General features: G+C 38.3%; 1 protein-coding gene across 1 annotated transcript in view; it reads right to left on the reverse strand.

Annotated features, from left to right (window-relative positions):
* The window catches only part of PDGFRB (platelet derived growth factor receptor beta), a 49,076-nt gene that overhangs the window by 16,218 nt on the left and 5,489 nt on the right, over positions 1-27,369 (reverse strand). Inside the window, exons 2-11 of the mRNA XM_053463612.1 lie at positions 9,933-9,996; positions 8,185-8,475; positions 6,954-7,220; positions 6,546-6,673; positions 4,686-4,854; positions 4,042-4,234; positions 3,222-3,337; positions 2,834-2,957; positions 729-949; positions 218-312 (exon numbers count right to left, since the gene is read on the reverse strand). Coding sequence (XP_053319587.1) covers positions 218-312; positions 729-949; positions 2,834-2,957; positions 3,222-3,337; positions 4,042-4,234; positions 4,686-4,854; positions 6,546-6,673; positions 6,954-7,220; positions 8,185-8,475; positions 9,933-9,954 — 1,626 coding nt within the window. The 5' untranslated portion in view covers positions 9,955-9,996. The remainder of the gene's footprint in view (positions 1-217; positions 313-728; positions 950-2,833; positions 2,958-3,221; positions 3,338-4,041; positions 4,235-4,685; positions 4,855-6,545; positions 6,674-6,953; positions 7,221-8,184; positions 8,476-9,932; positions 9,997-27,369) is intronic.

A 27,369-nucleotide genomic window follows, 5' to 3' on the forward strand; every position in this document is an offset into this window, starting at 1 on the left:
AGTAACCAAAAAGATATACAATGAGCAAAAGTACTTTCAGTTACTTTATGACATGCTGGAGAAAAATGTTAGATGGGCCACTCTTGCGTCCAAATGTAGATGATCTAGACGTAGCCTAATTTAACATATTGTCATTAAAAGATCATTATATACTTAAAATACATTTTTATTTAATTTATCTTCCAAATATTGGTTGTGATAAAAAAAAATCGCTTACCTTTTTCCACAAAACAATTAGTATTATGAGGGAGATTACAACTAACACCCCTAAGGCAAGTATGGTCGATATAAGGACAATTTTGAAGGGCAAATCTGCAATAAGAAGAAAGATATATATCAGAGTATTCATATATAAGCAGAAACAAGGTTATTCCGTTGTCCTATGTGTGTCTCCCTGTAATATGAATTTAAGCCCGTAAGTCATGCCATTTTTACTTTGCAATCTTTGAGTTCCTTCAACAGGTTTAATGTGCAGAGCCTCTTATGAAAAAATGTCTATGGGTGTTGGTTATTATTGCAGTATGTCATTTATTTTATTGGGACAAATCAGCAATAAATATGAATCCTCAGGAGGTCGGTATAGATTCTCTTGTATCATCTTTTTAATAATTGCAACACATTCTCCTTGAAAATACACAGATATTCTGACGTGCCGTCTATCTATCTACCGGTTTAATGAGCCGTTACTATCCCTTTAAGCAATTTCTCATCAAATGAAGTCTACTTACGATTTGGCACAAGTGTGACATCTCGATTGGAAGAACCAAATGCATTCTGGCCCAAACAGCGAACCGCAATTGAGTCTTCCACACTTCGGAAATGAAGCACACCCTTCACGATGTAAGTGCCGTGATCCTTAATCTGGGTGGAAGTCAAATTCGTGTCGAAATCCAGCTGTGAGGTACCATTGTCTAGACGCATCCATGGCTCCCAACCTTTACTGTTACATCTGAGTTAAAGACAGGGCAATTAAAATTATATTTTTTATTTCTATGGCAACAACATATCAGTTCCTGATTTTCTCTCCTCAAAAAATTGGAACGAGGTAAATTTCTTAACTGATTAAATCATTATTTCTGGGAATAGGATAGATTCAACAGTACTAGGGATGATGTTTCAAATACAGAATTCAGCTATAACATTGTTCAACTAAGTAAAAGAATTAAAACATGCGGATAACTTATCCGTATTGGATATAAATACCGTATTTGCTCGATTATAAGACGACCCTGATAATAAGACGACCCCCCAAAATCTGATTATTAACTTAGGAAAAAAAGAAAAAGCCTGAATATAAGACGACCCTAAAGGAAAAAAGTTTTACCAGTAAATGTTAATTCATGTAAACTATTTTTTTTAATAAAAGCTATGATTGAGAAAAATATTTTTTTTGTTTTTATTTCTTGTATTTTCCAACCTGTCCCCCAGTTACGCACATCTGCCCCCAGGCTTGCCACTCCAATATGGCACTGTGGCCCATGATATGCCTTTTAACCCTCTATATTCCACTGTGCCCCATGGTATGCCTTTTGACCCCCTATGTGCCACTCTGCCTCCAGAAATGCCTTATACCCCTATATGCCACTCTGGCATTTAGGGGGTTAAAAGGCATATTATGGGGCAGAGTGGCATATAGGGAGGTATAAGGCATTTCAGGAGGCAGAGTGTTCTATTAAATGCCCCCTTAACGCCACTCCAGAAATGCCCTATGCCCCCATTTAACACACACACCCCCTATACCCCCATTTAACACACACACACACACACTCTCTCTCTCTCCCCCCCTCTCTCACCCCCCTCTCTCCCCTCTCAGCCCTCTCTTACCGGTGCGTCCAGCCGGGGCAGCGGGTTGACGTCGCCTTCCGCTGCAGCCGGAAGGAAGTGGAGTTGGCAGCGGGGGTTTGTATGCGTCCGTTGCGTATACTTTCCCCGGCTGTCAGAGATCAGAGTTCCCCGCACCGGTGCGGGGAACTCTGATCTCTGACAGCCGGGGAAGGTCTACGCGACGGACGCAGACAACCCCCGCTGCTAGCCACACCTCCTTCCGGCTGCAGCGGACGTTGTCTACGCGGATCGCGTAGACGTCAACCCGCTGCCCCGGCAACACAGCAGGAAGCACCGGTAAGTGTGTGTATGATGGGGGGGGGTCGGGTGAGACAGGAGGATCCAGGTCCCCTGCAGCGGTGCGGGGGATCTGGATCTTAGTCTCCTAATCAGACCTCTATTTGAGGTCTGATTAGAAGACGACCCCGATTAGAAGACGAGGGGTATTTTTCAGAGCATTTGCTCTGAAAAAAACCTCGTCTTATAATCGAGCAAATACGGTATGTGCTTCCATTTACTTATAGGTAATGGGGAGCAAATAATATTCGTTGCCTATTAATAAATGGCTAATGAGTATTACTGTTTTACAAGGCTGTGATATACTTTTATATCATTTAATTATAGTCCCGTGGATGTAAAGAATATACCGGTACATGTAATATGTAAAATCTAATAGTAACCTTATCATGTATTTCCATGTTTCACCCAAGTACTTAACCACCCATGATCCTCTTCCATCTAGAAAGCTAGTTCCTACAATTTTAAAGCCTCTTGGAGATTGGAACATGACACCGATTGTGCAGCCTAATTTTGTAAGTATTTATGTCACAAATGGCACCAAATGCCCTTATGTGAGCCACGTATTGTCACAAAGGTAACAAAATCTGTCTCTCAATGTTCTAGCACTTGTGAAGAACTGCTGCAACACCTTAATGCGAGATGCAATATGAAGGCAAAAGGCCCTGGAGGTTTATGGCTGAAATTGGAATAAATTACCACGCACAATTACCTTTTAAGTTCACTGCAGGTGTACCATGTTATTGCAGGCACTGGAAATCCTTTGGCAAAGCAGGTCACTATCTGCCCACCGCTCGTTGGGTGACTGTCAACCACCTCTAGTATTTCTGCTGGCACTGTACCAATGGGAAAGAGCGCGTCAGTTATGCTGTAACAACACAAATGTACTGAATATCATGCAGCCGATCCTGCCCTTTATCTTGAGGTCCATCGCCCCACACTGCAAAAGTGTAACAATGTAGCATGAAGCTATGTGTACCCAAACGGTAGATATTTCCAGCAGACATATTACTTCTGAACTAGATGTACGCAGCACAGGGAGGGATCCGCTTGAAATCGCTAGTCACTGTGCTTTCTAATACCTTTTTTTCAATACCTACCATTGACCTGAAGGTAAAAAGACATCTCCTGAAAATCATCTTCGTGAAAAACTCTGATTGTGTAAAGCCCATAATCTTGTTCTTTTACTCGTACAATAGAAAGATCACTGATGTATCTGTAAGATAAATTGTAAAGAGTAGTCATCAGCTTGTGCTATCATTTGATGGTCTTGAAGCACTACCAAAGATAGTTAAAGTACTCATACATTTACAGATTATATTGAAGAGCACGTGTGTATGAGCAGTGCTGCCCTACAGGCATAGTTTCCTACAGAACACACGTGTATGTGAGAAGGTTGGTAGAATCATGCTTGTCTATGTGGCATTTAGAGTTATGGGATGTCCTAAAAGAATCTTGCTGCCTACCCCTGAACCCCAAAGCCATACAGGCCACAGGTGAGTAACATACTGTCACCCTTTGCACATTTGGTAGTAAGGTTGCCATGTAAGCCATTTTTTGAGGGGCACATACACATTCCGCACGTTGCTGACCACAGTTTCAGTGACCGATGGTTCTCCTACCTTAAAGAAGAAGTCTCCGCAGAGGGCCCTGTAAGCCTGTGTGCTATCATCTATCGCTAAAAATGGGATTCTCTGCAGGTGGCTTGTCTTTTCACAGACCTCTCAATCTGTTTATCATCACAATTTTTATTTCTCAAAGGGTGATCTTCTTTCCCCAAACCTTTTTTGACAAATATGGCCCAATCGTTTCAAGTGTTTCCGTATAAATACATTGGGGTCATTTACTGATTGCATTATCTTAATAACCACATGGGGGCAGTGTTCATATTAAAAAATATAAATAAACTGAAATAATCACCTGGTTTCACTTATATTTCTGTTCACAATTGTTAATTGGTTGGTATTGTCCTCTGCCAGTGTAAGATTGTCTTTTAGCCATATGACAGTGGGTTTTGGATAAGCTTCAATGACCACTTTAATGGATTTGCTTGTGTGCAGGTCAGCAAACTGAGTGGTAGTTTCTTCTGTAATGAGCGTCACAAAGCCTCGTTCTATAAACAATACAACAAAAAAGCGTTTAGCAAGATAACTTTAGCTGTCATATCAGAAAAGTAAGCTAAGCAGGCCTGCCATTTTACTCTTCTCACAATACCTTTAGATACATGGTACAGCACTATGGAATTTGATGGCGCTATATAAAACAATAAATAATAATAATAATAATAATACATGAACATAGCGCAGGAGCCTTTCAGAATTTTGTCTTCTACTATGGCAACAAACCATTTCAACCTATCAGTGTGCTTTTGTCACATGGTCGTTGGCAAGAAGAAATCTTACCCTAGAAATTTTTGGTATGGTTAAATACTAGTTATTTTGGGCAGATTTCTGGCCACTTCAAATTAATTGCAAAACTTTTGCTGTTCACTAACAGGTAAGCAGCCGTCAGGTTAAATAAACAAGACAAATTAAATGCTGTAAGATACCAGAAAAATTGAATACCTAGAACAGTGATATTGACGTGTTTTACCACAGAATCCCCAATAAACATTTCTTTTGCATCGCATGTATAAGTTCCCGAGTCTTCCGTCTCGGCATTTTCAATTGTCAAAATTGAACGCAGGACATTGTTTGGTAAAAATAACAGATCAGGGTCCCTCGATGACCTAGCCTATACAACAAAAAATGATAAAAACAGATATTAATTTCAGAGGCTGAAAAAAAAGAGTACGTTATAGGTAGATCTGAATGGCTCTAGACAAGAAAACGTATACTGTTCTTACTTTATGTTGCTAAGTCAGATCCCTGTTAATGAACATGTCCACAGAGAAGATTGGTTGTTCAAGGTGAGGAAATCATTGATAATGTCTAGGAATAGCCTCAAGAGAGCAATGTATTGTGTTCCAGGAAAAAGAAAAAGAAAAATAATCCAATCTTATGGGTTATTTTTTATAATAAGCCGAAAACTGAGGTTTTAAACCTAAATGTTACTCCAGATCTTTTAGCACTATAATTGAATACTGTTTAGAAAGGCTTTTTGTTTTTAAGGCAGTTTCCTTAATGTGGTGCATAGACTTTAGTCTTTTTCCTATACAAGCCTTAAAATGACAGGGTACCGATCACCCAAGATATATATTTTATATGGGACAAGGCAGAGATGCCCCTTTCTCCACTACTATACTGCATTAATAAATTACACTCTATTAGCATGAACAAAAACTTTAGGGTAACTGGATTAGATTTTTTGTGTCTTTATATAATGCGGTTATGCGGTTGCTCTTATGTACCCCGTGTTTTGTTTATTATTTTTTTTTTTGGAAGAGATAAAGAGTTTTGCAAATATATGTTTTTATCAGTACATTAGGGCTATCAATTGCATTGATGTTCTGTTTTACCTAATGCTCATTACAGGGTTAGGACAGTAGATGGAGGTCCACCTGGCCACTTGTGTAAGAAACTGGACATGTCTTTAAAAAAGTCAATAATAAATACAAGTAGCTGGTTAATAATGTTAATGCCTTAATACCCCACCAAGCAAATTCAGTTAGGGGGGCAGCACAGTATGTGGTAACGGAACACTCCGAATTGAAGTCTATTCTTTTCATGGCTAATGGGAAATCATTTGTTTTGCTGTGAAACTGCCCTGTATATGGCCTTGGAATGTTCTAAACACAGAAAAGTTAAAACCTTTAAAAACGGATAACAGCAAAACATAAATTTGTGCAGACGGTCTAGTCCTTTCATGGTAACAGATAAACTGTTCCAGAAGTCAGGAAACCATCAAAGGTACTAACAGCTTCTGTTATTCTGGAGGATTAAAAAAAAGAGATGTCTGGCGCAAAACTATTTTTACAGTCAAAATTTCGCCATTCCAGATCTTACATTTTACAACATATACATAACAAATCCGCAGTACGTTTGATCATGGACACCCAAAAGTAATCTCTATTTATCATACCCCCATATAAGTATGTGAATCAGAGCAGCCTTCTTAAAAATCAAGTGATTTCCTCCCTTGGTTGGTTCTGGCAGCATGGAATAATTAGTTTAGCAAGGTTTGCCCCAAAGGCCACTGAAATTCCCCCCCTTATAAAAGTACATTAATGCCGTATAACGGGGGGGCAAAAGAAGAGGAAATAGCATAGATTGCAAGCATTGGCCACCAAAGTTGTAAAGGAGATTACTTTTATAGTAGTATAGATGCCTCAAGTTCTAGGCATACGATTACCCTGGCATGGACAGAATAGTGCAAAATAAAGGCAAATTATTAAGGTATCAGCTTTTGTGGAGCAATGAAAATTAAGTTTGGCGTCTAAAGGTTATTGAGTATTTAGAAATTTCAAACCTGGAATTGTTACTTACCTCCCTATTAGGATATTCCCACGTAAAGGTTAAAACATCATTTCCGTAAGTAGTGCACATCACTTTGATAGTTTCACCCTTTTTCACTAGAGTCTGTGATGCTTCAAGGGTCATATTAAGGATTGAAACTGAGGGAAAAAGCTTGTTAGTGAATTTATAACTATATCTATCTATCTATCTATCTATCTATATATATATATCTATATATATATATATATATATAGATATATATACATACACATTGTATATTACTGCGGGATAGGATGACTCTACGTTAATCACTAGGAAATGCAACATCACTAATCACTAATCACTGTTAACTTTGTAAGTTGCAATACTTATTTATTGCATTCGCTTTCTTTGCAATAAGAATTGTGATAAATAAAAATAGCAGTGATTCCATGTTACCATGCAGCGTGTATACGTGATATGTATCGGAGACCTCCTCAGTTCCATTAAAAGAAGCTTTGCAATAGTATGAGTTGTCCTCGAACTGTCCAGTGAAACCTTTTTTGCTGTCATAGTGGGCCGAAGCAATTTCTGTGTCCATTTTCCTTATATGCAAAGTGACGTTGGCATCGGGGTTGGTGACACGGCATGGAATGGTAGGCACGCGGTCGGAAGTTTTGAAAACAAACTCCTCATCTTGTTTGATTGGTAGGAACAACATGGAATCTTTTTCATGGGCAGGAGGAAAAAAAAAGAAATATCAGACACTAGTCTTTGCTTTTATTTGTAATGCATTTTAAGTACAGCTCAAAGTCACTAGAGATAGGTGAGTTTTAACCAAGCTCTGTTGTGGCCACATCCCATTTAGTTATTCATATTCCTGGTCCAATTTCATTTCATTTAGTATCCTGTCTCATCTATTACCAGAGGACAGCTAGGAGCTTCTAGCCCGAGGGACAGGAAAGCCAAGTCTATGATGGGAGTCTAGATTGTTATTAGTTAGACCTTCATGCCACACAAACCTAAAATCTCCAGCCTAGATACACTATTGTGAAGGAATTATTACCATACCGGTTCTTAGCTTGGAGTCTCTAATTGTAAGATATTACCCATGCTGGAATTCCCTACCTCATTATGTCCGACTCTTCCCCGTCAATTCTAACTTTAAACTCTCTCTACAACCCACATATTCAGAGAAGCATACAATATGCCTTCTTTTAACCATCATTCTGAAATAAACCATCTGTTTCACCCATCTGTTCGACCATTCAGTCTTAATTCATATATTTGCAAAAAATCTTGTCACCACTCTACTCTACATTTGTTTTACCTATCTTGATACCAGACTACATATTGCTGTGTGTTTTTTTGAGGTGCAAAATTTGATAAAGAAATTCCTAGACATGCCTGGAAGCTCTCTAAGTTTGCCTTTAGGTTCTAGGTATTAGAGAAGATCATTAGGCCTCCTTGGCAGCTCTTTATTCTCAAGGTGGGTTGAGTGATATTGGCTTACTCCACATGCCATTTTAATATATGGTGGACTGGCTCTGCCCCCTAGCCCTGATTGCCTTGACCCAGCTCTGCTCTCCCCAACCTCCATACGTAGCCAGAGGCTCAAAGTTCAAAAACATTATTCCATATAATTATTAAAGATCCTGCTACAATGTACTTTATGCCAAAGCAATCTAACCTGGTACAAAGATGTAGACGGATTTCCTTTCTGTTTCTCCATTGGTTTGATTGTATAAGCATGAATATAGTCCTGTGTCATGGCCAGTCACGTCAGAAAGGGTGAGCTTATTAATGAAAAGCCCATCTTCACTCTCCAGAGTTGAGTCAATGAAATGTTCTTCATGCTCCCACACGGTCTTTACAGAGGCAGTACAGGTTAGCAAGAAATTGCTGCCAATATTCAGGATAATCTCTGAGTCCTGTGGTGTGATCTTCAGACAGAAGCTTTTGGAGAGGATCATTAAGAGACCTTGGGAAAGCAAAATAGTTGTTTTAGAAACAGCACAATAAGTGTTCATCGATTCACTAAGACAACATTGTTTTGGAGTCTGTTTTAGAGATTAACAGTCCCTGGCTGTTGTCAGAATGGTCGGTCCTTCTTGGCCTCAGTACAAATCATTTTGCAAAATGTGGTCCCTGCCTTCCAATAAGACATCAGTATAAGTCAGCATGCTTATAAATAATTGATGATATAATTGCTATACTAATTGTGCTATGTATGAAAATAGATTCCCGGGTTTAAAAATATGATTTTACCACTACTGTAACCAATGAATTCATACTATTTATTAGACCATTCTGTTGGTTGCTATGGTAATAGGAACCATTTTAAATGATGATGATGATTTAAATAGGTTTTATACAGAGCCATCCAAGCTATGGTTGAAGTCGAAGAACACTGGGGTTGGTCCATCTTCCTTGTAATCTCCGCTTCAGTAAATAAATCCAGCGTTTTTGAATTAAGTTAGCTTTTTAACACCTCACAACCTCACAATGGGAGAGACGGGGATTTTAAAGCTTCAAACAACACCTCTCATCTTCTAATCATTGTTTTTTCAAACATTATTAAATCTGAAATTTCATTAGTAGGACGTTCATAAGCAGCAACTGCAGCATTACTCATAGCTTCTGAGTAAGTAAGTGACTCAGAGCCCCTCGCAGATGCTTACATTGAAATGTGTTATATGAGCAAGACACGGTGTCTTATGGGGCCAGCATAGTTTGCCTTGGAGTTTGGTGAATGGGGGTTTGTAGGTGTAACTGTATACGTGCCGAAGGGGTGCGTACGGCATTGCTTTGCAATGAGCTACACTCTACTTTAGCACTCAAGTGGTTAAACTGTGATGGGTGGAGGTGGAATGCTGGCTGACTAAGGCATAATCGAGCTACGTAGATTGGAAGCATTAAAGTCAGATTCCTTTTCTCTTAGTGGAGCAAATCCATTCCCCAGATCCTTTATTAATATATTAAACCGAGAATTTCTGGGGCAATCGGTCAAGCCTCAGTCTCCCCATTGAGTGCTTGTCACTTTCAGCCCTGGCTCTTTATCTTTAGATAAAATGAGTAGAATTCAGATTATTTAAAGCAAATCTTTTTTTCAAATCTCAAATTGTACAGCCATGTGAAATAAATACTGGTGTTTACAGAATAGCATAAAAATATATGTATTGAATATCCACTTTATATTTAATAATAATGTCAAGAAAGCTTTGCATAAATAGAATAACAAGCTATTGGACCCTAATATACAAAAGGAAAGATCAAGATGGATTTTAGTTTCTCCTACAAGTCGCCCATCATACATATTGAAAAAATACTGAAAATTTGTAAATATCTCCCTGGCATTTACACTAATTGAGTGTTTCAAGACAACATATATCTAAACCTTATATGAAAGGCTCTAAGAAGTAGAAAGTAAACATTTACCTGTTAGGAGTTGCAAATACATTTTCAATGATTCTTCTGAAAGTCCAAGTAGGTAAGTTGGATTCTGTTAAGAGAAATTCAAGGTAAAATGTGTTTAGTTTTTTGATAATTGCGATAGATAAAAGTCCACATCTCTGTTGTAACATATTTACTGCTGAATACCAATTTGAAATATTGTAGTATAAGAATAGTCATACCCAAAACCATGTTCTGTAGCATTAGAGTAAAAAAAAAGGAAACATCAAAGACAAAAACAAATACTTTTGGGGAAAATATGAAAGATATCAAAGACAAATACGTTTCTGCTGTTTTCTTTGAATCACAGATGTTACATTTTTGGTTGCATTGTCAGTTTTTGCTTTAAGGTGAACTTGGACATTTATAAATTATATATATATATATATATATATATATATATATATATATATATATATAATGCAGAATCGTCAGCAAGAATGCCGATGCTGATATTATCTAGGATTGGGCTGCTTTTAATAAATTGCGTGATATTTCTTGCATGTAGCCCAAGACAATTAAAATAGAAATCTGGGACGGGGGAGCCTCTGGGAAATTGTACAGCTACCATTATTGAATAGGAAATTGTTAAGAATTAATTGTTTCCCTTACTAAACGAATACATATGCCATTTAAAAAATAAAAAAGACGTATATGTTCAATATTATGCGTTACAAACATGTTAAAATTAGCTGTACATATTATGTCATATGTTGGTATCCCTGGAAAGAATTTTGAGTGGGGGACAAAAGACAAGCAAGACTACTGGGAATTCTGACGTTTAGGGTCTTGGGGTTAATGGGGAGAATAAGTCACACATTCTAGAGCTGACTCTTTATTCTAATGGTATCTGCTTGGCTGCTTGAGCGCAGGTGACCTCGTTCAGAAAATGTAGTCTCCTGGCAAGTAATGGTTTTCATAAAGGCTGTAATTAAGATCATTTTGTTATCATCAGCGAGCCACTACAATAGAACTTTTGTGATGGCTTGTTAAGGGAGTAATGGTTGTGTCAGGGCCAGCACAATTCTCAGCATTTTCCTCTATCCAATACTTTCCATTTGCACTTCTGTGATTGGCCAGTTTTTCTGCTTTAGAGAAGCATGTGGAAAGTTTCAAGCAGGTCCGTCCTTAACATAGGGGCAAAAGGAGCAGCTGCCCTAGACCTAGGCTTACATTAGGGAGTCCAAGGCAGCTCTTCCTTGACAGCCATCATAGCCTGGAGGTCTGTGCAACCTCCGACATAGACCTCTCCACAAACGATTCCACCTACGGGACCTCATCAACTTCTGGTGCAGTGTGCTAGAATACGACATCGCCACACAAACTGCTAACAACGACAATGGTACAAATGAAACTCAATAAAAATAAACGGGAATTAGGAACCGACATCTAAAAAATGTCAGACCTGAGTACACCACATTAATGATCTCTTCACTTCATCTGAGATATATCTATTTCCTTTGTGACGTTATAGTCAGGTCAAGGAAATCTGACTTTGGTAGTTAAACATTTAAGGTGGACAAAATGAATACATGAGACTTTATTTTCCATGTGAAGTACTTTCGCATAAAAATGTATCTAAATCTGTGGTTTTCTACTTCACGTCTAAAGGGTTTGCAGACAAGATAAGTGGTATCAGTGAATGAGTAACGGTGGGTCAGACAGTGGTTGTTTAACAGAACTCAATTATTTTGCAATTGTTTATGTCACTGCCAGGGTGCCAAAATTCCATTCGCTAGATTGGTTTCCTGTACCAGAATCCCACTGTGTTAAATGTGTTGCACCCCTACAAAAAAGGTTGAAACTATTCTACTTAAGAACAGTACTAGACTCGCACAGTTCCTTGAGTCCAAAGCTTCCATCGAACTTTAAAGCTCTCAAATTATACAATATCCTCACAGACTCTATATGGACTAATGTCCGATTAAAGATATCTATGGAAAACGTCATTTCTAATACCATTCTAAGTAGTAAGATTGCTCCACATGCAAATACTTGTGGAAAATGTGTGGAATACTATAGTAAAAGTGGTAATGCCTACTGACTGGAACATAACATGAATTGTTATAGTGTTAAGACCACTGTAAACACATTGTACCCCAATCACTTTAATATTTGTTTTAGTTGGTTTAGCTGAAGAGGTCACTGGTAGGAGATTTAGTGTAATTTTTTGAGGTGTCTTCCCGAATTACTGAGTTACTTCTAGAAAGTACAAACAGGACAATACATTTCCCGCTGTTTCTATACACATTATTTTGACTTTAAGGGCTGTAGAACACTGCGATTCACTCATACCCAGCAGATATTCGGAGCTACTAGAAGGGGAAACAAGGCCTAGAGAGGAACACTTAGGAGGTACTGGGGAGCCCGGTGCCTGAAAAAGTCATACAAAGTATTTCAATATTTCTCAAAATGTCACAGTGAAAATTTTTGTTTTTTTCATTTAAAACTTTGTTCACACAGTCCTTATAATTCATTAGTTTAGTGGTTACATATTAAAGTAGCTATGATAATACATAACTGCATTTTGAAGTTAATATGATTTACAAGTAGAGTAAGGACTGGCTGTATTTTTATATGTAATCAGTAGCTTTTAGCTCCCGTTTCCTGTCCATGTTCCCCTTTGTCTACATATTTACAACATCTTCAAATATCTTTATTGTCCTCAATATCATTTTCAATAAATCTTGACTCTACTTTTTTTAAGTTTCACTGCCTTCCTCTATCCATAGAGTTACTGTATGTACAGAATACATTCCTCTTGTAATGTTTTTTTTTCACGTAGGAAACACAATGATGTACTTAAGGAATGTTCCCACACATTTTCTTTCTAAGGAGTTTTTCCCTCTTTACATAATATTCCCTCTGATGAATGCACAAATATTTAACAAAGAGTTATATGGAGCCTAAACAAGTAGTTAAAGAACGGGAATGTAAAAAGATCATGGTCTGTTTTGTAGAGGAACACAGGACGCTTCAGTAGGACAACTGGGGGGAAGGTTCCAAACAATTGGTTTGTTTTTCCTACACAGTGGGGGATAAGACTCTACAAACAATGTTTACAACTTCTCTGACGTTACCACATACGTCTCAGTGTCGGTATACATATTATAGATCTAGGATATGGCCACCAGCAAAGCTGCTAGGAAGGTGATGAGGGCTGCAGGTTGAAGAACACCAGAACGTACTGTACTAGCCTTTTGTATGGGATAAGTCACTTACCTTAATTAACGTTAGATTATTGACTCATTTTTAATGTCTAATACGTTAAAGGAATTAAATGTTTTATTCTCCAAAGAAACAAATGTCAACCAAGCAGACATTCCTGTGTTTTAAATATAGATCTGTGAATAAGTGCTTACCAAAGGTAAGCAACCTTGTTCCAAAGCATGGTATGATTGATCGGTTACAGACAAGGTGACATACAGTCAAACATCATTTGAGGAGCAGGTGTACCTCTGGATGGAAGCTGGGGAAAGGCATTTAACGCATTATAAATTTATATGTACACAAAATATACTATACTATATACTATATAAACCCATGTTATGGTGTTTGTATAGTAAAATTACGATTTTTGCTTTGTTCTTTCTTTAATTGTTATTAGACTATAGCCAATACATATCCCCACCAGCCAATTTATTGTATTGAACCCTACACTTAAAAATAGTGACCTGTAGAGGTCCAGGCATTGAGCTGTTTGCTCACTGTGCTAAAAGGGAACACCGGAGAACTCTCCACATCCTGCACAATTCCTCTCCTAGTGCCATAAAATTCTATGCCATGTGGGTCTAGCTTTCTCCTTCACGCAGCATACTTAAGCAATGTGCGTGGTGAGCCTCGAACCCCCTCACTAGGTCACTACCTCTAAAGAGGGGGCTCCAGGAGGCCTAGCCTGACCAGAGAAGTTCCTAAATTTGCTAAAAGGATCTATCCATACATTATGTATGAGGCCCATTAAGGCTGAAATGGATGCCTGAGGTTGTTGGTTCCCTTGTGCAGAAGACATTTGGCTTGCATTTCAGTTCTAGACTGATGTTGCGGACAAAATTAGTCTAATATGCAGATGACACTTTTTCTGCTGTAATGGCACAAATAATCTAAAAATTAAGATTCTCCCTAGCAGAAATTCACTACAGCATAGGACAGGCTGTTTAAGTGTTGTCTGTTCTTGACTGAGCTAGTCTCACCCTATTTTGTCTTTAAATTAAAAATAACATCAGCAATATTGAGTATTATAAAAAGTATTCATGTTATGTATATATCAGATACATTTGTTTTTATTTATACTTTCTTTATTACGAACACATTTACATTTCATTCATCCAATTAGTTTTTATACGTCCTACTTCTTTGCCTATTCTTCACTGGAATCATATAAATCAAACATTAAACATTTTCACAGATTTTTTTTGTTTTTGAAAACAAAGTATAAACAAATAATTGACCCAGACAGCTACATATTTGCGTTCTTTTATTTCCAAATAGAAGGGTCTAAGACATGTTAGCGATATACCGTATACTGTTATATGAATATGCTACGTGGTGCTACTGAGGACACATTACTGACCCATGAACCAGATTGTATTTAATAGAAAATAGTTTTTGCTCCTAAAATAACAGTAAATATTATCATAATCTTTCATACAGCAACAAAATATTCTGTAATGCCATACAAGGGTAAAACCACACAGAGAGATTTACAACAAAATAAAAGCAAATCTCATAGAGAAGATATGGGGTGAGATACAAAAGGCCAAGTGCTCCAGGCAAACATACACGTTCCAGGGAAATATAGGCACTCATGCTATGGAATACTTCCCACAGCCACATAGATTATATCTTTATGACCCCTACATGCTGTTATACGCTTAGATAACAGGCCACCTATGCATTTACTGGCCAATTTCTTACCACATCATGTTTTTTGGGGACAGATTTACATCACATCTCAAGCAGACTTGGGCGCCAGCCAACTCTTCGTGTTCGTCTTCATGGGGGAAAATATTCTGCGAATATTCGCCTGTTCCTGTGTTCGGTTCGGGTGAATATTCGTGTACATTCTTCGTGTTTTTTTTTTTCTTAGTTTTTTTGTTGTTTTTTTTTAGAAGGGGTCAATATGGGGTAAACGAGGTAACGGTATGCAGCAGCTTTGGTGCCAGGATTTTAAAGGTCCATACGAGCAACTTTATTGGTCGTCAGCAGGGGCCTCTGCCCTCTGCCCTTCATCAGCAGCTGTCCTTAATTGGTTGATGCCAGAGGAGGCCCCTGCAAGCGACCAATAGAGTCCCTCACAAGGACCTTTAACTCCTTGCGCGATCCTACGGATTCTCGTTAACCCCTGTGATGCTAGAGGGGGAAGGGACCAGGGAGATTAGATAGGAGACAGTAACAAAGACGAACACAAAGATTCTTCGTGTTGTGCGCCTTTTGCCGTTTTGTCACCGCATGTTCACTCTTCGTGTTCGTTTTCATGTTCGCCCGAATACGAATGCAGAAGTCTCATCTCAAGTAAGACATTGATTTTAACCTCATCCACTGTATCCACCCTTGGTGTGACCATGTTTAGCCTCAAAGGACGTAGTACTTAGTTAAAGAAAGTTGTAGAAAGTGTTTTTTTTTTATCCACATATAGCTGCAGAAGATTGGCCTTGGCCCTTGAACAAAGAACAGGGACACATTTGAAGTCATAATTCACGACGATTACCACCTTTTGGTCTATCTGTCATTTATCTCTTAAATACACTGCCCAGTTTGTAAACATGCCATTGATTCTGGTGGGTTGAGACACTTGAAGACATTAAATGATGTGAGAAGCCTGTCTTAAGTGGCATTCTAATTGTAACAAAGAAATCATGTTTCCTCTTTCTCACATAACACATGCGGCTTTTAGACATGAGTGTCAGCTTCCAGTAGAGTCTCAGCCTCCCTTGACTGAAATGTGCTGTCAATGATTTGGAAGAAGAGATAATTATAAGCATGTGGGGGACGGCGAAGAATATGCAGAGGAGTGTTGAAAAATTGACTAGCTTACTTTATGAACATTGGAGTTTAAAGCAACAGTAAGTTATAGAAAATAATGATCTGCCCATCGAGGGAGTTTTTAGGCTAAACTGTTTATTGTTGTAGCTGAAAGAATTTGACTTCTTAAGATGAAAAAGTTGTTTAGAGTCTTCGTTAAATAAGAAATGAAAAAAATCTAATTTAGGGTCTGTTTTTGTGAATTTTATGTGGACTACACAAAAGACAAAATTCTTCATGTAGAGATCATTGATGTATAGCATAGGTGTTCATATACAGGAGTTTTTAACCCCTTAAGGACAATGGGCAGTCCCTAAACCCATTAAAAACAATGCATTTTGAGCCCGTACGTGTACGGGCTTTGTCATTAAGGGGTTAAATTAGATAATCCTGAGATAACACAAAGGTGAGAAAAAAAATTTGAAAGTGGAAGAGATCCTATACCTACAGCATGAGTCCCAGCTCCTTTCACGAAGCGCTAGTTTTTAACCCCTTAAGGACAATAGGGGTTTTTACTCGTAGTATATTGTGGGACAATGGCTCTTTTAACGTTTTTCGGTGTTGCTGTTTAGCTGTGATTTTCTTCTTTCTCATTTCATGCTCCCACACATATTATATATTGTTTTTTTCAGGACAAACAGGGCTTTCTTTAGATACCATTCATTTTATCATATCATCTAATTTACTATTAAAAAAATGATAAAATATGGGGATTTTTTGTTTAAAAAATTACTTTTTCTCACTTTTTAAACAGAAAACTTTTACTCATCTGCAAAAACTAATGAAAAAACCTGCTAAATAGATTCTACTATTTGTCCTGAGTTTAGAAATACCCAATGTTTTTATGTTTTTTTGCTTTTTTCTGCACGTTATGGGGCAATAATTACAGGTAGAGTTTTGCTATTTCAAAACCTTTTTTTTCCAAATCTGGTAATTCTTCCCCCCATGTGCCATTTTGGGTATCTTTGAAGCCGGCCAATGCAATTTACCCCATCAAATCATATATTTTTAAAAACTAGACACCCCAAGGTATTTGAAATGCTGGTATTTTAACCCTTTCCATGCACTAATTTTACCACTACCCTTTGTGAAACTTTATGGTAGTAATTATTTTTGTATTTTTTTCACACATGTTGTACTTCAGGTATAAATCTATGGCTCCTGGTATATGTCCGTGTCACACAACACCCCAATATGTGTTCAGTAACATCTCCTGAGTGCAGCGATACCCCCCATGCATGGGTTTGTAGGGTTATTTGGGAGGTAAAAGGCCGCCTTTGTGAGGTGTGTATTTTCTTGCCATTTAGACATCTGCCCCATGTCCCATATTTGGGACATCTTTGAACCCGGCCAATTCAATTTACCCCATCAACTCATATATTTTTTAATACTAGACACCCTATGGGCATTTGTAATGCCAATATTTTAACTCTTTCCATAATGGAATTTTTGTAAAGATAAAAAATTTTAGGACTTGCTTGTTAAAAATTTTTTTTTTTTTTGGTGACAGTGGGGATTTTTACATGTTACCATATTTTTGACATTTTTTTTGAAACATTTTTTAATTTTTTTTTTTTTTTTTTTTTTTTTTTTACTTACTAGTCACTCTCATTAGTGAGCTGGGCTCCATTGACCTTGCATGGTTGGATGCAGTACCTGCATTCAACCTGCAGGAGGAGCTCGAGAGTTCTCAAGAGGGTCTGAATAGACCCTCTGTGAACTGATATCTATTGCTGATGCCATCCTGTGAATGACGGCAACGTCATTCACAGGATGGCACTTGTGGTTGCTCCTCGGAGCAATCACAAGGCGATCGGGGGTCGGGGGGTTGTGTTGCTGCATGCCTCGATACTGAGGCATGTCAGCAACACAGTTTATGCTTAGGAAGCGATTCCGATCGCTTCCTAAGCTGGTTTAGCCGGGCGCCGCCGCGATCTTTGATGATCGGTGCGGCGGCGGCCATTTTTCTTCCGGGGAGGGCTGCCAAGGGCTGCCCTCCCCGGATCCACGGTCAGCCTCACTTGTGAGGCTTCCGTGGATGCTGCAAAGCCGCCGATCGCGGCGAAAACGCCGCGATCGCGGCGATGCAGCTATTTAACGGCAGCCCGTACATGTACGGGCATTGTCGTTAACCCCTTGCACGGCAACCCCGTACATGTACGGGGATTGTCGTTAAGGGGTTAAGGATCTTGCATAGTAAAATGGCAAGTGATTTAAAATGTGGATTCTTTTAGTACATGTCCGTGTGAATACATATATGTGCGTGTGAGGATGTATGGTGCAGCTTGATTATCCGTGAACTGAATCATTCAATGAGTGGAGTCATACAGATGAAGAGTTTAGCATTCCCGTAAATGACGGGAGATTAGTGGGGAAAGTGCGATGATATGGATTCTAATGTAACCCTTTGAGTATAAGTGAGTCTGCCCCTTTCATATATTGAATTGACAGGCGTTTCAAGTGCACTGCAGGGACCTTGAGGATCATAAGTGAGATGGACTAGTGCTTGAAATGTGATCAGGCAGCAAAAGTCTCAATGAATATGCTAAAATAAGTAGTTGCCATTTTAATCAGCTACTGCTGGAAAGAGTTCTTTGTAGATAAGTAAAGCCTTGCATATATGTACTCAAGTATAATTTAACCCTCTGGAATGGAAAGGCTGCTAATGAGATGGCTGGGAGCGCTTCCTTTGACCAAGCCTAGAGCAGGACCGAAGATAAATACGTTGCTGGATAAGATTTCTTGTACTGGATGATCCCGCAGAATAAATGTCCCACAAAATAAATGTTCGGTGCTCATGACATATGAGCACATGGAATGCATTCTGGCATACGTTAAAGGTAACTCAAATCCAAAATGCTACATGTAAACTGAAATTTCTGTATGTTATTGATTAAATATAAAATAGTATATGAAAGTTGAATAAGAAGACATTGCGTGTCATGCTGTGTGAAGAGCCTTCCTGTAAATATGACTTATTTACAAGGTCTTCTAGTTACTTATCATATGGCTTTTTTCCCAGCAATTAATTCCCATTAGACATATCTCACTGTCTGCCCTGTGCCGTTGCCTCCCCGCTACACTACCATATGTTTCCAAAACACTTTTATCTCCTTAAATCCAAACAGTTTCTTTGCCTGGATCTTCCTGAAATTGCAACATCCAGTCCTCGGGGTCTCCAGAGTCTCATGACATGGAGTTTATTCACAGGGCTGATTACCATCACAACTATTTCATGTTTTTCTTTCCCATCCTGGCTGACTGGCGCATATGTCCAGACATAGGTGGACCTTTAAAGCCTACGGACTCTCGTAAACAGCTAAGGACAAAAAACAGAGTCATGGAAAATGAAACCAGAAGGGAGTTTAATCCCAGGAGAGACGCAGAAGTCAAACAGAAATACAAATGAAAAATGACATAGAAATTCCAGCCTGTTAAGGCAACATTGAATCTAGATTGGGCCCCCATCCTATTTTGTTTCTATTAGTATGTGATGCATTGCTTGTTATGGCTTGTTTACTCATTGTACATCGACGTGGAATAGGATGGCACTATATAAAGCAACAAATAATGGCAACATACATGGCTGATCCCCAACTTGGTAACAAAACATTTTCATGTGTGTTTTTCATTTGTGTTTTTAGCACAGCATTGTTAAGCCACATAATTGTAGAATGCTACTTAACTGAGAGGGTGTTAGATAAGTGGAACAGCCAACCAGTAGAAGTGGTAGAGCATGGGATAGGATATATCAACTATATACAACTAGATGAGGTTTTTACATTAGATGGGTCAGTGGTTCTTATCTGCTGTCATGTTCTATGTTCTTATGTTAAAAAACCAGGATAACTGCAAGAATTGTGCTTGAAAGAGATATTATATACAAACATGAAGAGTACTTCTACCTTAGTTTGATCATTAGGGGATATTTCTTAAAAAAGTATTGTGAAAGTTCCATCAAACAGCTCAGAAAGGATTGACATATTTCCAGGAACTTGGCAGAAACTCATCCACGTAATGAGGCGCAACAGGGGTATGTTCTGCAGAGTAATTATTGAGATGGAACAGAACAGCCTGATAAAAAAACCTGATGCTAAAGAAAACATTAGCATTAACATTTGTTAATGAGCTCTGATGAAAAAGCCTTTTGGAACAAGGCAATAAAAAGGCAAAATAAAAGTCTGAAGTTCCAAAGTGCAAAGGTGGAAAGCTGAAGTGGAGGTTGAGGCTGTTAACAATATATAAAATCGTAAATGTTTATGTTATATGAAACATTTTCTTCAAAATATTTTACATTTGCATATAAAAAGAAAAAATCATGGGGTGCACAATATAATTATATTACTATTTCATTCTCCCTCCCATGACTATACAATAATATGTGTATTTCTGTTTCAAAATGTATCATGCAAACATTACATTTTGGATTTTTTTTCTTATTTCATGTTATATGAGATACCTTCTTAAAGCAAGTCTAGTATTCAGCATAGTAACTCAATTGCTACTGCCAGGTGTTATATTTCCAATTTTAAAGTGCTTGTGTGGACATTGAGGACCAACCCTACCATGTATGAGGCTGCAAGGTGCTCTCCTGTCTTAGAGGAGTAAGTGTACGTATGTTGTTGTTGTATCATTCTCCATCTATCTACCTGGTTAAACCTCACTCAAGCAGTAAAGCTGTGTGTAGGCTTCTTGAAAATGTCACCACCAACAACTTCTGCGCTTGAATGGGGATGTAAATTAATAGCAGAACACCAAATGAGGGGGAACTCTTGGAATGGCTGTGAAGAGGAGAAGAAAGTGTAGTCTTCCTAGCCCATTAGAATCCCAAGGGGCAGGCCCTGATTTTACCCTGTGATGTACCAAGAATGATGCTATAAGACTTTGATTTCTAATTCAGTGACTGATACAATAAAGATAACAGACGCTTTGAAGGATGGGTTATCATGATACTTGGTGGTGGAAACTGCAGCCAATAATTTGATTTCTTTCATGTTTAAATCGCATACACTATGTAAGATACTGATAATAATCTATTACTCATATCCTCTGCACTTAAAGAGTTAAGTCTAGAACTAACTGGGTTTGATATAAGAATATGGTGGCATGGGAAAGAGATCCTGTTGTTATGTATCTATGATAGTTTTGTCTGAAGACATAGATAGGCCTTGACCATTAAAGCATGCAAACTTCTGTATTGGAAAATAGTTTCACTAAAATCAGTAATTTTGCTAAATCAGAAGCGACATTATGGACTTTGTATCTTCTACTCGTATATACAACTGAACACTATCTTAAATTACACAGTGCATCAGGAAGATCTTAATCATACCCCCAACTGTCCCATTTGGAAACTGATTATCCTACTTTTCCTAATTGGCAAAACCATACATTTTCAAGATAGACTTTCAACAAAATTAGCTCCTATTGCAACAGCAATACCTGTGAAGATATGGCACAATATATCTTGGAAGAAAGTTCATGAATACCTTGGAACAAAATATTAGGAGAAGAATACACCGAGACAGTCCCTGCCTATAAGGTTACTTTTTTTGGGTCACATCTTGGTGTGCATATGTATATATATATATATATATATATATATATATATATATCCTTCACTAAATTCCCAAAAACTTTGAGTGAATTACAGACAATTCTGCATTAACTCTGTACTTTTTTAAGTATGTAATAATGTTGTATCTCATCAAGAAACTAAAAGGGTAAGTATTTCCTATGTGTATTCATAAACAGTTTTGTAGAAAAGGGGAATTTTGGCAAAGCTGTTCAATATGCTAATTACCTAAGTTTAATTAGTTTAAGTTTATACTAGCTGAATAACCCAGAAATATCATCACTGGGTGAGCTGGTGTGGACTGGTTAAGCTAGCATGGCCCAGACTAATGCCACACTCTTGCTAGGCATGGTTCAAACAATCTCCCTCTCCAATTTCAAATGCTCACAGTAGTACTTGTTTTAATACTTGTTTTATTTTTCATGGGACTGTGGAAAGAAATTATCCCCTGTTATTTCCTACAAGCATCCGTCAACCTACACCGATCAGCCATATATTGTGTATTTCCCACATCAGCCCTGACCCATCGGGGCATGGACCTCACTAGACCTCTGAAGGTGTGCTGTGGTATCTGGCAGCAGATACTTTAAGTCCTGTAAGGTACAATGTGTGGTCTTCATGGACGCAGTCGGATACGCACCAAATTGTGATGCGCTGTGTGTTCTGACACCTTTCTATCAGAACCATTATTAACCTTTTCAGCAATTTGAGCTACAGTAGCTCATCTGTTGGATTTGACCACACGGGCCAACCTTCGCCCCCCACGCCCATCAGTGAGCCTTGGCTGCCCCCATGATCCTGTTGCCGGCTCACCGTTTTTCCTTCCTTGGACCCCTTTTAATAGGTACTGACTACTGCAGACCAGGGACACCACACAAGAGCTGCCGTTTTGGAGATGCTCTGACCCAGTCATCTAGCCATTACAATTTGGTCCTTGTCAAAGTCACTATGATCCTTAAGCTTGCTCCTGCTTCTAACACATCAACTTTGAGGAGAAAATGTTCACTTGCTTCCTAATATATCCCACCCACTGACAGAAGCCATGATAACCAGATTATCAGTGTTATTCACTTCACCTGTCAGTGGTCATAATGGATGATCGGTGTAGAAGGTCTCAAGTGTTGAACCAAGCTTTTAAATTTAGGAAACCATGCTATCTAGAATTTCCGTTCTTGCATCTGTTTTAACCTCTATTAATTAAGTAAGATATTAACAACGCAACATTTTATTAGAACCACAAATCCATGTTTCTGTTTCAGATAAAACAAATTCCCTACTACAGGGGGATGATCCCCAAAATAATGTGCAAAAAGTAAATAAAATTAGATTCTCATGATTAAAGTCTGCACAAACGCATGCTTGGAATGTTTTCAAAATGCTCTTTTAAGGAATGAGGATCTGGAGAAAAGTTTTAAGATGACTTTATATGGCGCAACATATTCCAAGATGTAGCTAAATGTCACTGAGACCTAAAACATAGAGGAAACACTGAAATATAGCTTGCCGAGTTCACAAGGTTTAAAGAAGTGGGCCATGTCTTTCTGCTGAAACCCCTGGGGAAATGTCCTGCTAATGTAGCTGTAAAATGAAACACATGTTTGGCATGAAGCCAGGTACATAAATAACTCTGATTTTAAGAGAGCCCCTAATTTTTCAGACTGTCAAATCAACATGCCTAAAAACATACAAAATAAGAATTAGATTACTAAATCTATTGAGTGTTTCTGTGGGAAAATAGTATTCCTTTGGGTTTGGGGGATGATTCTTTTAATAGAAAGGAAACTGAAAAAACGCAATATGCTGTTCTGATGAAAGCCATTTCCATATGGCCTATTCAACCTCCATATGAGATTTCTGGGAAATATACTGTGTGAAAATTGGAGTATAAATAGATTCTATCTTATAACATGTTCTGTTTAGCAGAGCAACCATTTTGCTTGGCTGTATGTGTGCAGTAATGGTGAGATGCAGCTGAGGAGGCAAGGGAGAGCCTTGTTGACAAGCCAGGCGTAGTGACCAAGTAATATAGAGCTAGTCCAAACAATACTTGCCCTATACATATCAATTATACTATCTCTGTGTGCTGTCCATTTACTGCCTTTTCTGTAATTCATCTCTAAATATATATATATATATATATATATATATACATACTTTAAAGCTAGCTAAATAGCATAATAAAGATTTCCTATGCCCAATTTGCCTAGCTGTTTTTCAATTTACTTGTTTCACTCCTCCGATCAAAGAGGTGCTCATGCATCCCTGTCTCTGCAATGTCCTATCTAGCTGGACGGGGGCAGTGAAATACTCCCCCCACACCTTAGTTACTCTAAAGCCATACACTAGCATCAAAAACTTGCTCTGACTCTCCTCTCCGAGGCTTTACCCGCACACACAATCACTCTAACACCATATGCTAACACACACACTCAAACACCATTCAGATCCATACACACTATCCAATGCCATACAACAACACACACAAATTCACTTTCCTTCTCTCCCTGTCTCACAGCTCTCCATCTCTTTTGCTTCTATAGTTCTCTTCTCACAGATCTCCATCTCTCGATCCTTCCCAACTGCCTCTTATCTTGTGTGGTACCTTTACTAGGGCTTGTGGGAGAGCCAGGCCCATGTGAGTGTGGGACCATTTGCCCTTTACAAAGGATGGCCCTGCTTAGAAGTTATTATGATTGATTTTAATGAAGAAGAAGGCGAGTAGTCAGTGTAGTGAAGCATCAGAAAAAGCCAAGTATGCTGCTAGGTTGAGGAAGTGGTATCAATAGCAGGAAAAAAATGTTCTGGTGCCACTTTATAGATCATTGATTTAGATTGCTCTATTCTGTGCCTACAAAACATTAACTTTTTTTTTGGACCATGAGTGAACTCACTTAGAAATCCAGCCCCACCAACAAAACAAAAGTTTAGATCTACTTTTCACCAAAAAGATTCTTGTTTTTCAAATACCGTATATATGTCAAATTTGCTATCAACAGCTTTGCAAATCTTTGAAAAGGAGAATTCTTCACTGCATCAATTAAGAAAACATGTTGTAGCGTAGGATAGATTATCTTCCTTCAGTCCTCCTCCACACACTTGGATAGAATTTCTGCCTTAACTCAACGTTTTACAAAGGAATAAGAGCACTAGCAAATGAAAATGAGACCCAGTTATCCTACAGGGAACACTTCATGGTATTCTGGAATAAAACCTTCATTTAATTTTAAAAGTAAACACCCCAAATCACATACAGTCAGAAGTGTGCCGTAAATCTCCCTCTGGACACACACATCAGGCAGGCCTAATGCAAGAGAAGAAAATAAAATGCGCGTGTAAGAGATTTGGGATTTTATTGGCCCAGTCTCTGAAACCATTTGCCAATTTATTTGCTTTCCTTGGCCACATTAAACCTCAGTAGAAGAAGACAAAAATGGACATTTAAAGCAATGTTAAAAATTACAGTTAACCTTGGGCTATAAGTGAAACCATTTATTTCCAAGTTCCTAGGCTTGCAGGAGGTATATTTGGCTAAACACGTTGACTGTGCCCATATGTGAAACTTACCACCAGTCAGCTCCAGCTCTGGCTCCGTGAGCACGTGCCCAGAAAGTACGCCCCTTGATTTCAAGCAGCCAATCAGTGGTGTGCGGAAACAGGACCATATAAGGGGCATTTCCCTGCAGCTCTAGAGCTGCAGCTTCTAAAGCTAACTGGCGTTGTATTTTTTTATTATGTTAAAAATAAACAAAGTGGTCTCTTAATGCAACCCTAAGCAAGGTTTCCATAAAATCACATTGTATGCTGTAGGTGCTGTGATAGAGCACTTTGGATTCTTAGGAAGGCAAATACATGTTTTACATGGCTAGATATGACAGTAGTTTGTAATAACATGGGTAGCTCCATTACAGTTACATTTGCGGAAACCTTAATTACGCTATTACAGTGGCTATTTTTATGGCGTATCTCTGAGGCTGCTCGGCAACAAAAATGGAAAATGCAAATAGCCCAAGTACAATGAACCACATAAGAGGATTGTATATAGTAGCAAAAATATTTCATGTGCTGGTTTGCCTTTAGAATGGAAAAATACCTTTCATTAACAGTGGAGGCGCGTTTACTATCCTGAAGAATAACAATAATAGCTTTTTTCCTACAATTCTGGTCCATCTTAATTGACGCTGTAATACGCTGTAAGACGTATAGAAAACGGTGCAAAATACAAGATGTAGATCATGAGAAAGCACTGATTAAGATGGTGTATAATATGTATAAATACCTATATCATGTGGATATAAAGACTATGTATAGATAGTGATCCTTGTGCAACTAGTGGAGTGTTCCAATCACCAAGAACATTCCATTTGTTGCTATGGTGATAAAATTGCTTTTTAAAATTTGCACCAGAATCACTTTTTATATATATAACTCCCAAAGTCACATAGAACTTAACAATGCATAAGAGCCAATAAACTGATTTAATATCCCTGTCCTCTCTCTCTCTCTGCTTTATGACCTCCAACCTTGCTTGGTCCTTGTCTTAACTGCTGGTCACTCTTATAACTTTACCAGGCATGTGTAAAACTTGGTGGGCCTCTGGATACAATTATGAGCTATGTAATAATTTACTAAGTAGCCCATAGGTTAGAATGTCATTATTTACAGTGATTTGTGACATTTATGACCATGAAAAAAGTGTTTGATTTCAGCTTTTTGATTATGTTTAGATTACGGTTGTGCAGCAAAACAATATCTGACAGGATGATAGGTATGATAGGCCATATAATTATTGAACTACGTTCACCAGTTTTGATATCAATCTCTTTTTAGGTTACATTTGGCTTTAATTCCAATAAAAGATGGCAATCATTAGTAATAGTAATATAGTAATTCCTTTAACGTAGGGTTTTTCAGATGCCGGACCATTGGTCAAAGGGGGATAGCTTTAGAAACAAGGTACTCTGTCTATGATCCCCCCCTTTGGTTGCTCCAGGCACCGTGACCATGAAAACATAGCTGCTGGGCAGGCTGAATACATGCAAAGTCCAAAAACAAGCCAGAGCAATTTCACCCTGTAGAATGTCACCCTGTAGAATGTCACCCTGTAGAATGTCACCCTGTAGATCACTTGGTTCACTATGAGGCTACAGAAGAAAGAACAGAAGTGTGTTTAGGTAGAGGAAAAAGTCCTGAAACCCCCGCATGACGTTGACCGTCGCTATGGCAAGCCGCTCGTCAGGCAACACACAATTTGTTTAAGACTGTCAGAAATATTTGTTTAATTCTCACAAATGTCAATTCACTTCCCAGCTATACCCAGCCCATAATACTGTTAGCAAATGACTAGTCGAGGAGCTTTAATGGTATATGTGCATGGGTGCTCCCAGTATGTAAACATAGAGCCACCCAATTAAACTTTGAGGCAGCCCAGCACCAAGCACACTGTGGCAGTGTCTTTTCCAAGGGCACAGTACATTGATTTTCTATACTGTACAATAATATATACTTTCATTTTTTTCTTAACTGAATTGACGGTTGTTACAGCACAAAATATCTTTCAGATTTGCTTTCTTTGTCCATAGCCAAAACTCGATTATTTGCCAGCCTTACTTTGAGCATAAAGTCCTGCAAACTCAGCTTTTTTGTACAACATTTTCTAATGCGAAGGGAAATGATAGTTTCTTACTTTTTTTCCTGGCCTCATTTCACACAAACCCACAAGCAAACATATTTTTTTAGTACAAATAAGACAGTGTGTCTCGCCAGTTCAAACAATTCATACATGAATGTAGCGATTTACCAGTGCCAGTTTACCGAGTTTTACCAGTA

This window comes from Spea bombifrons, chromosome 4, assembly GCF_027358695.1.
Source record: "Spea bombifrons isolate aSpeBom1 chromosome 4, aSpeBom1.2.pri, whole genome shotgun sequence".
NCBI lineage: Eukaryota > Metazoa > Chordata > Amphibia > Anura > Pelobatidae > Spea > Spea bombifrons.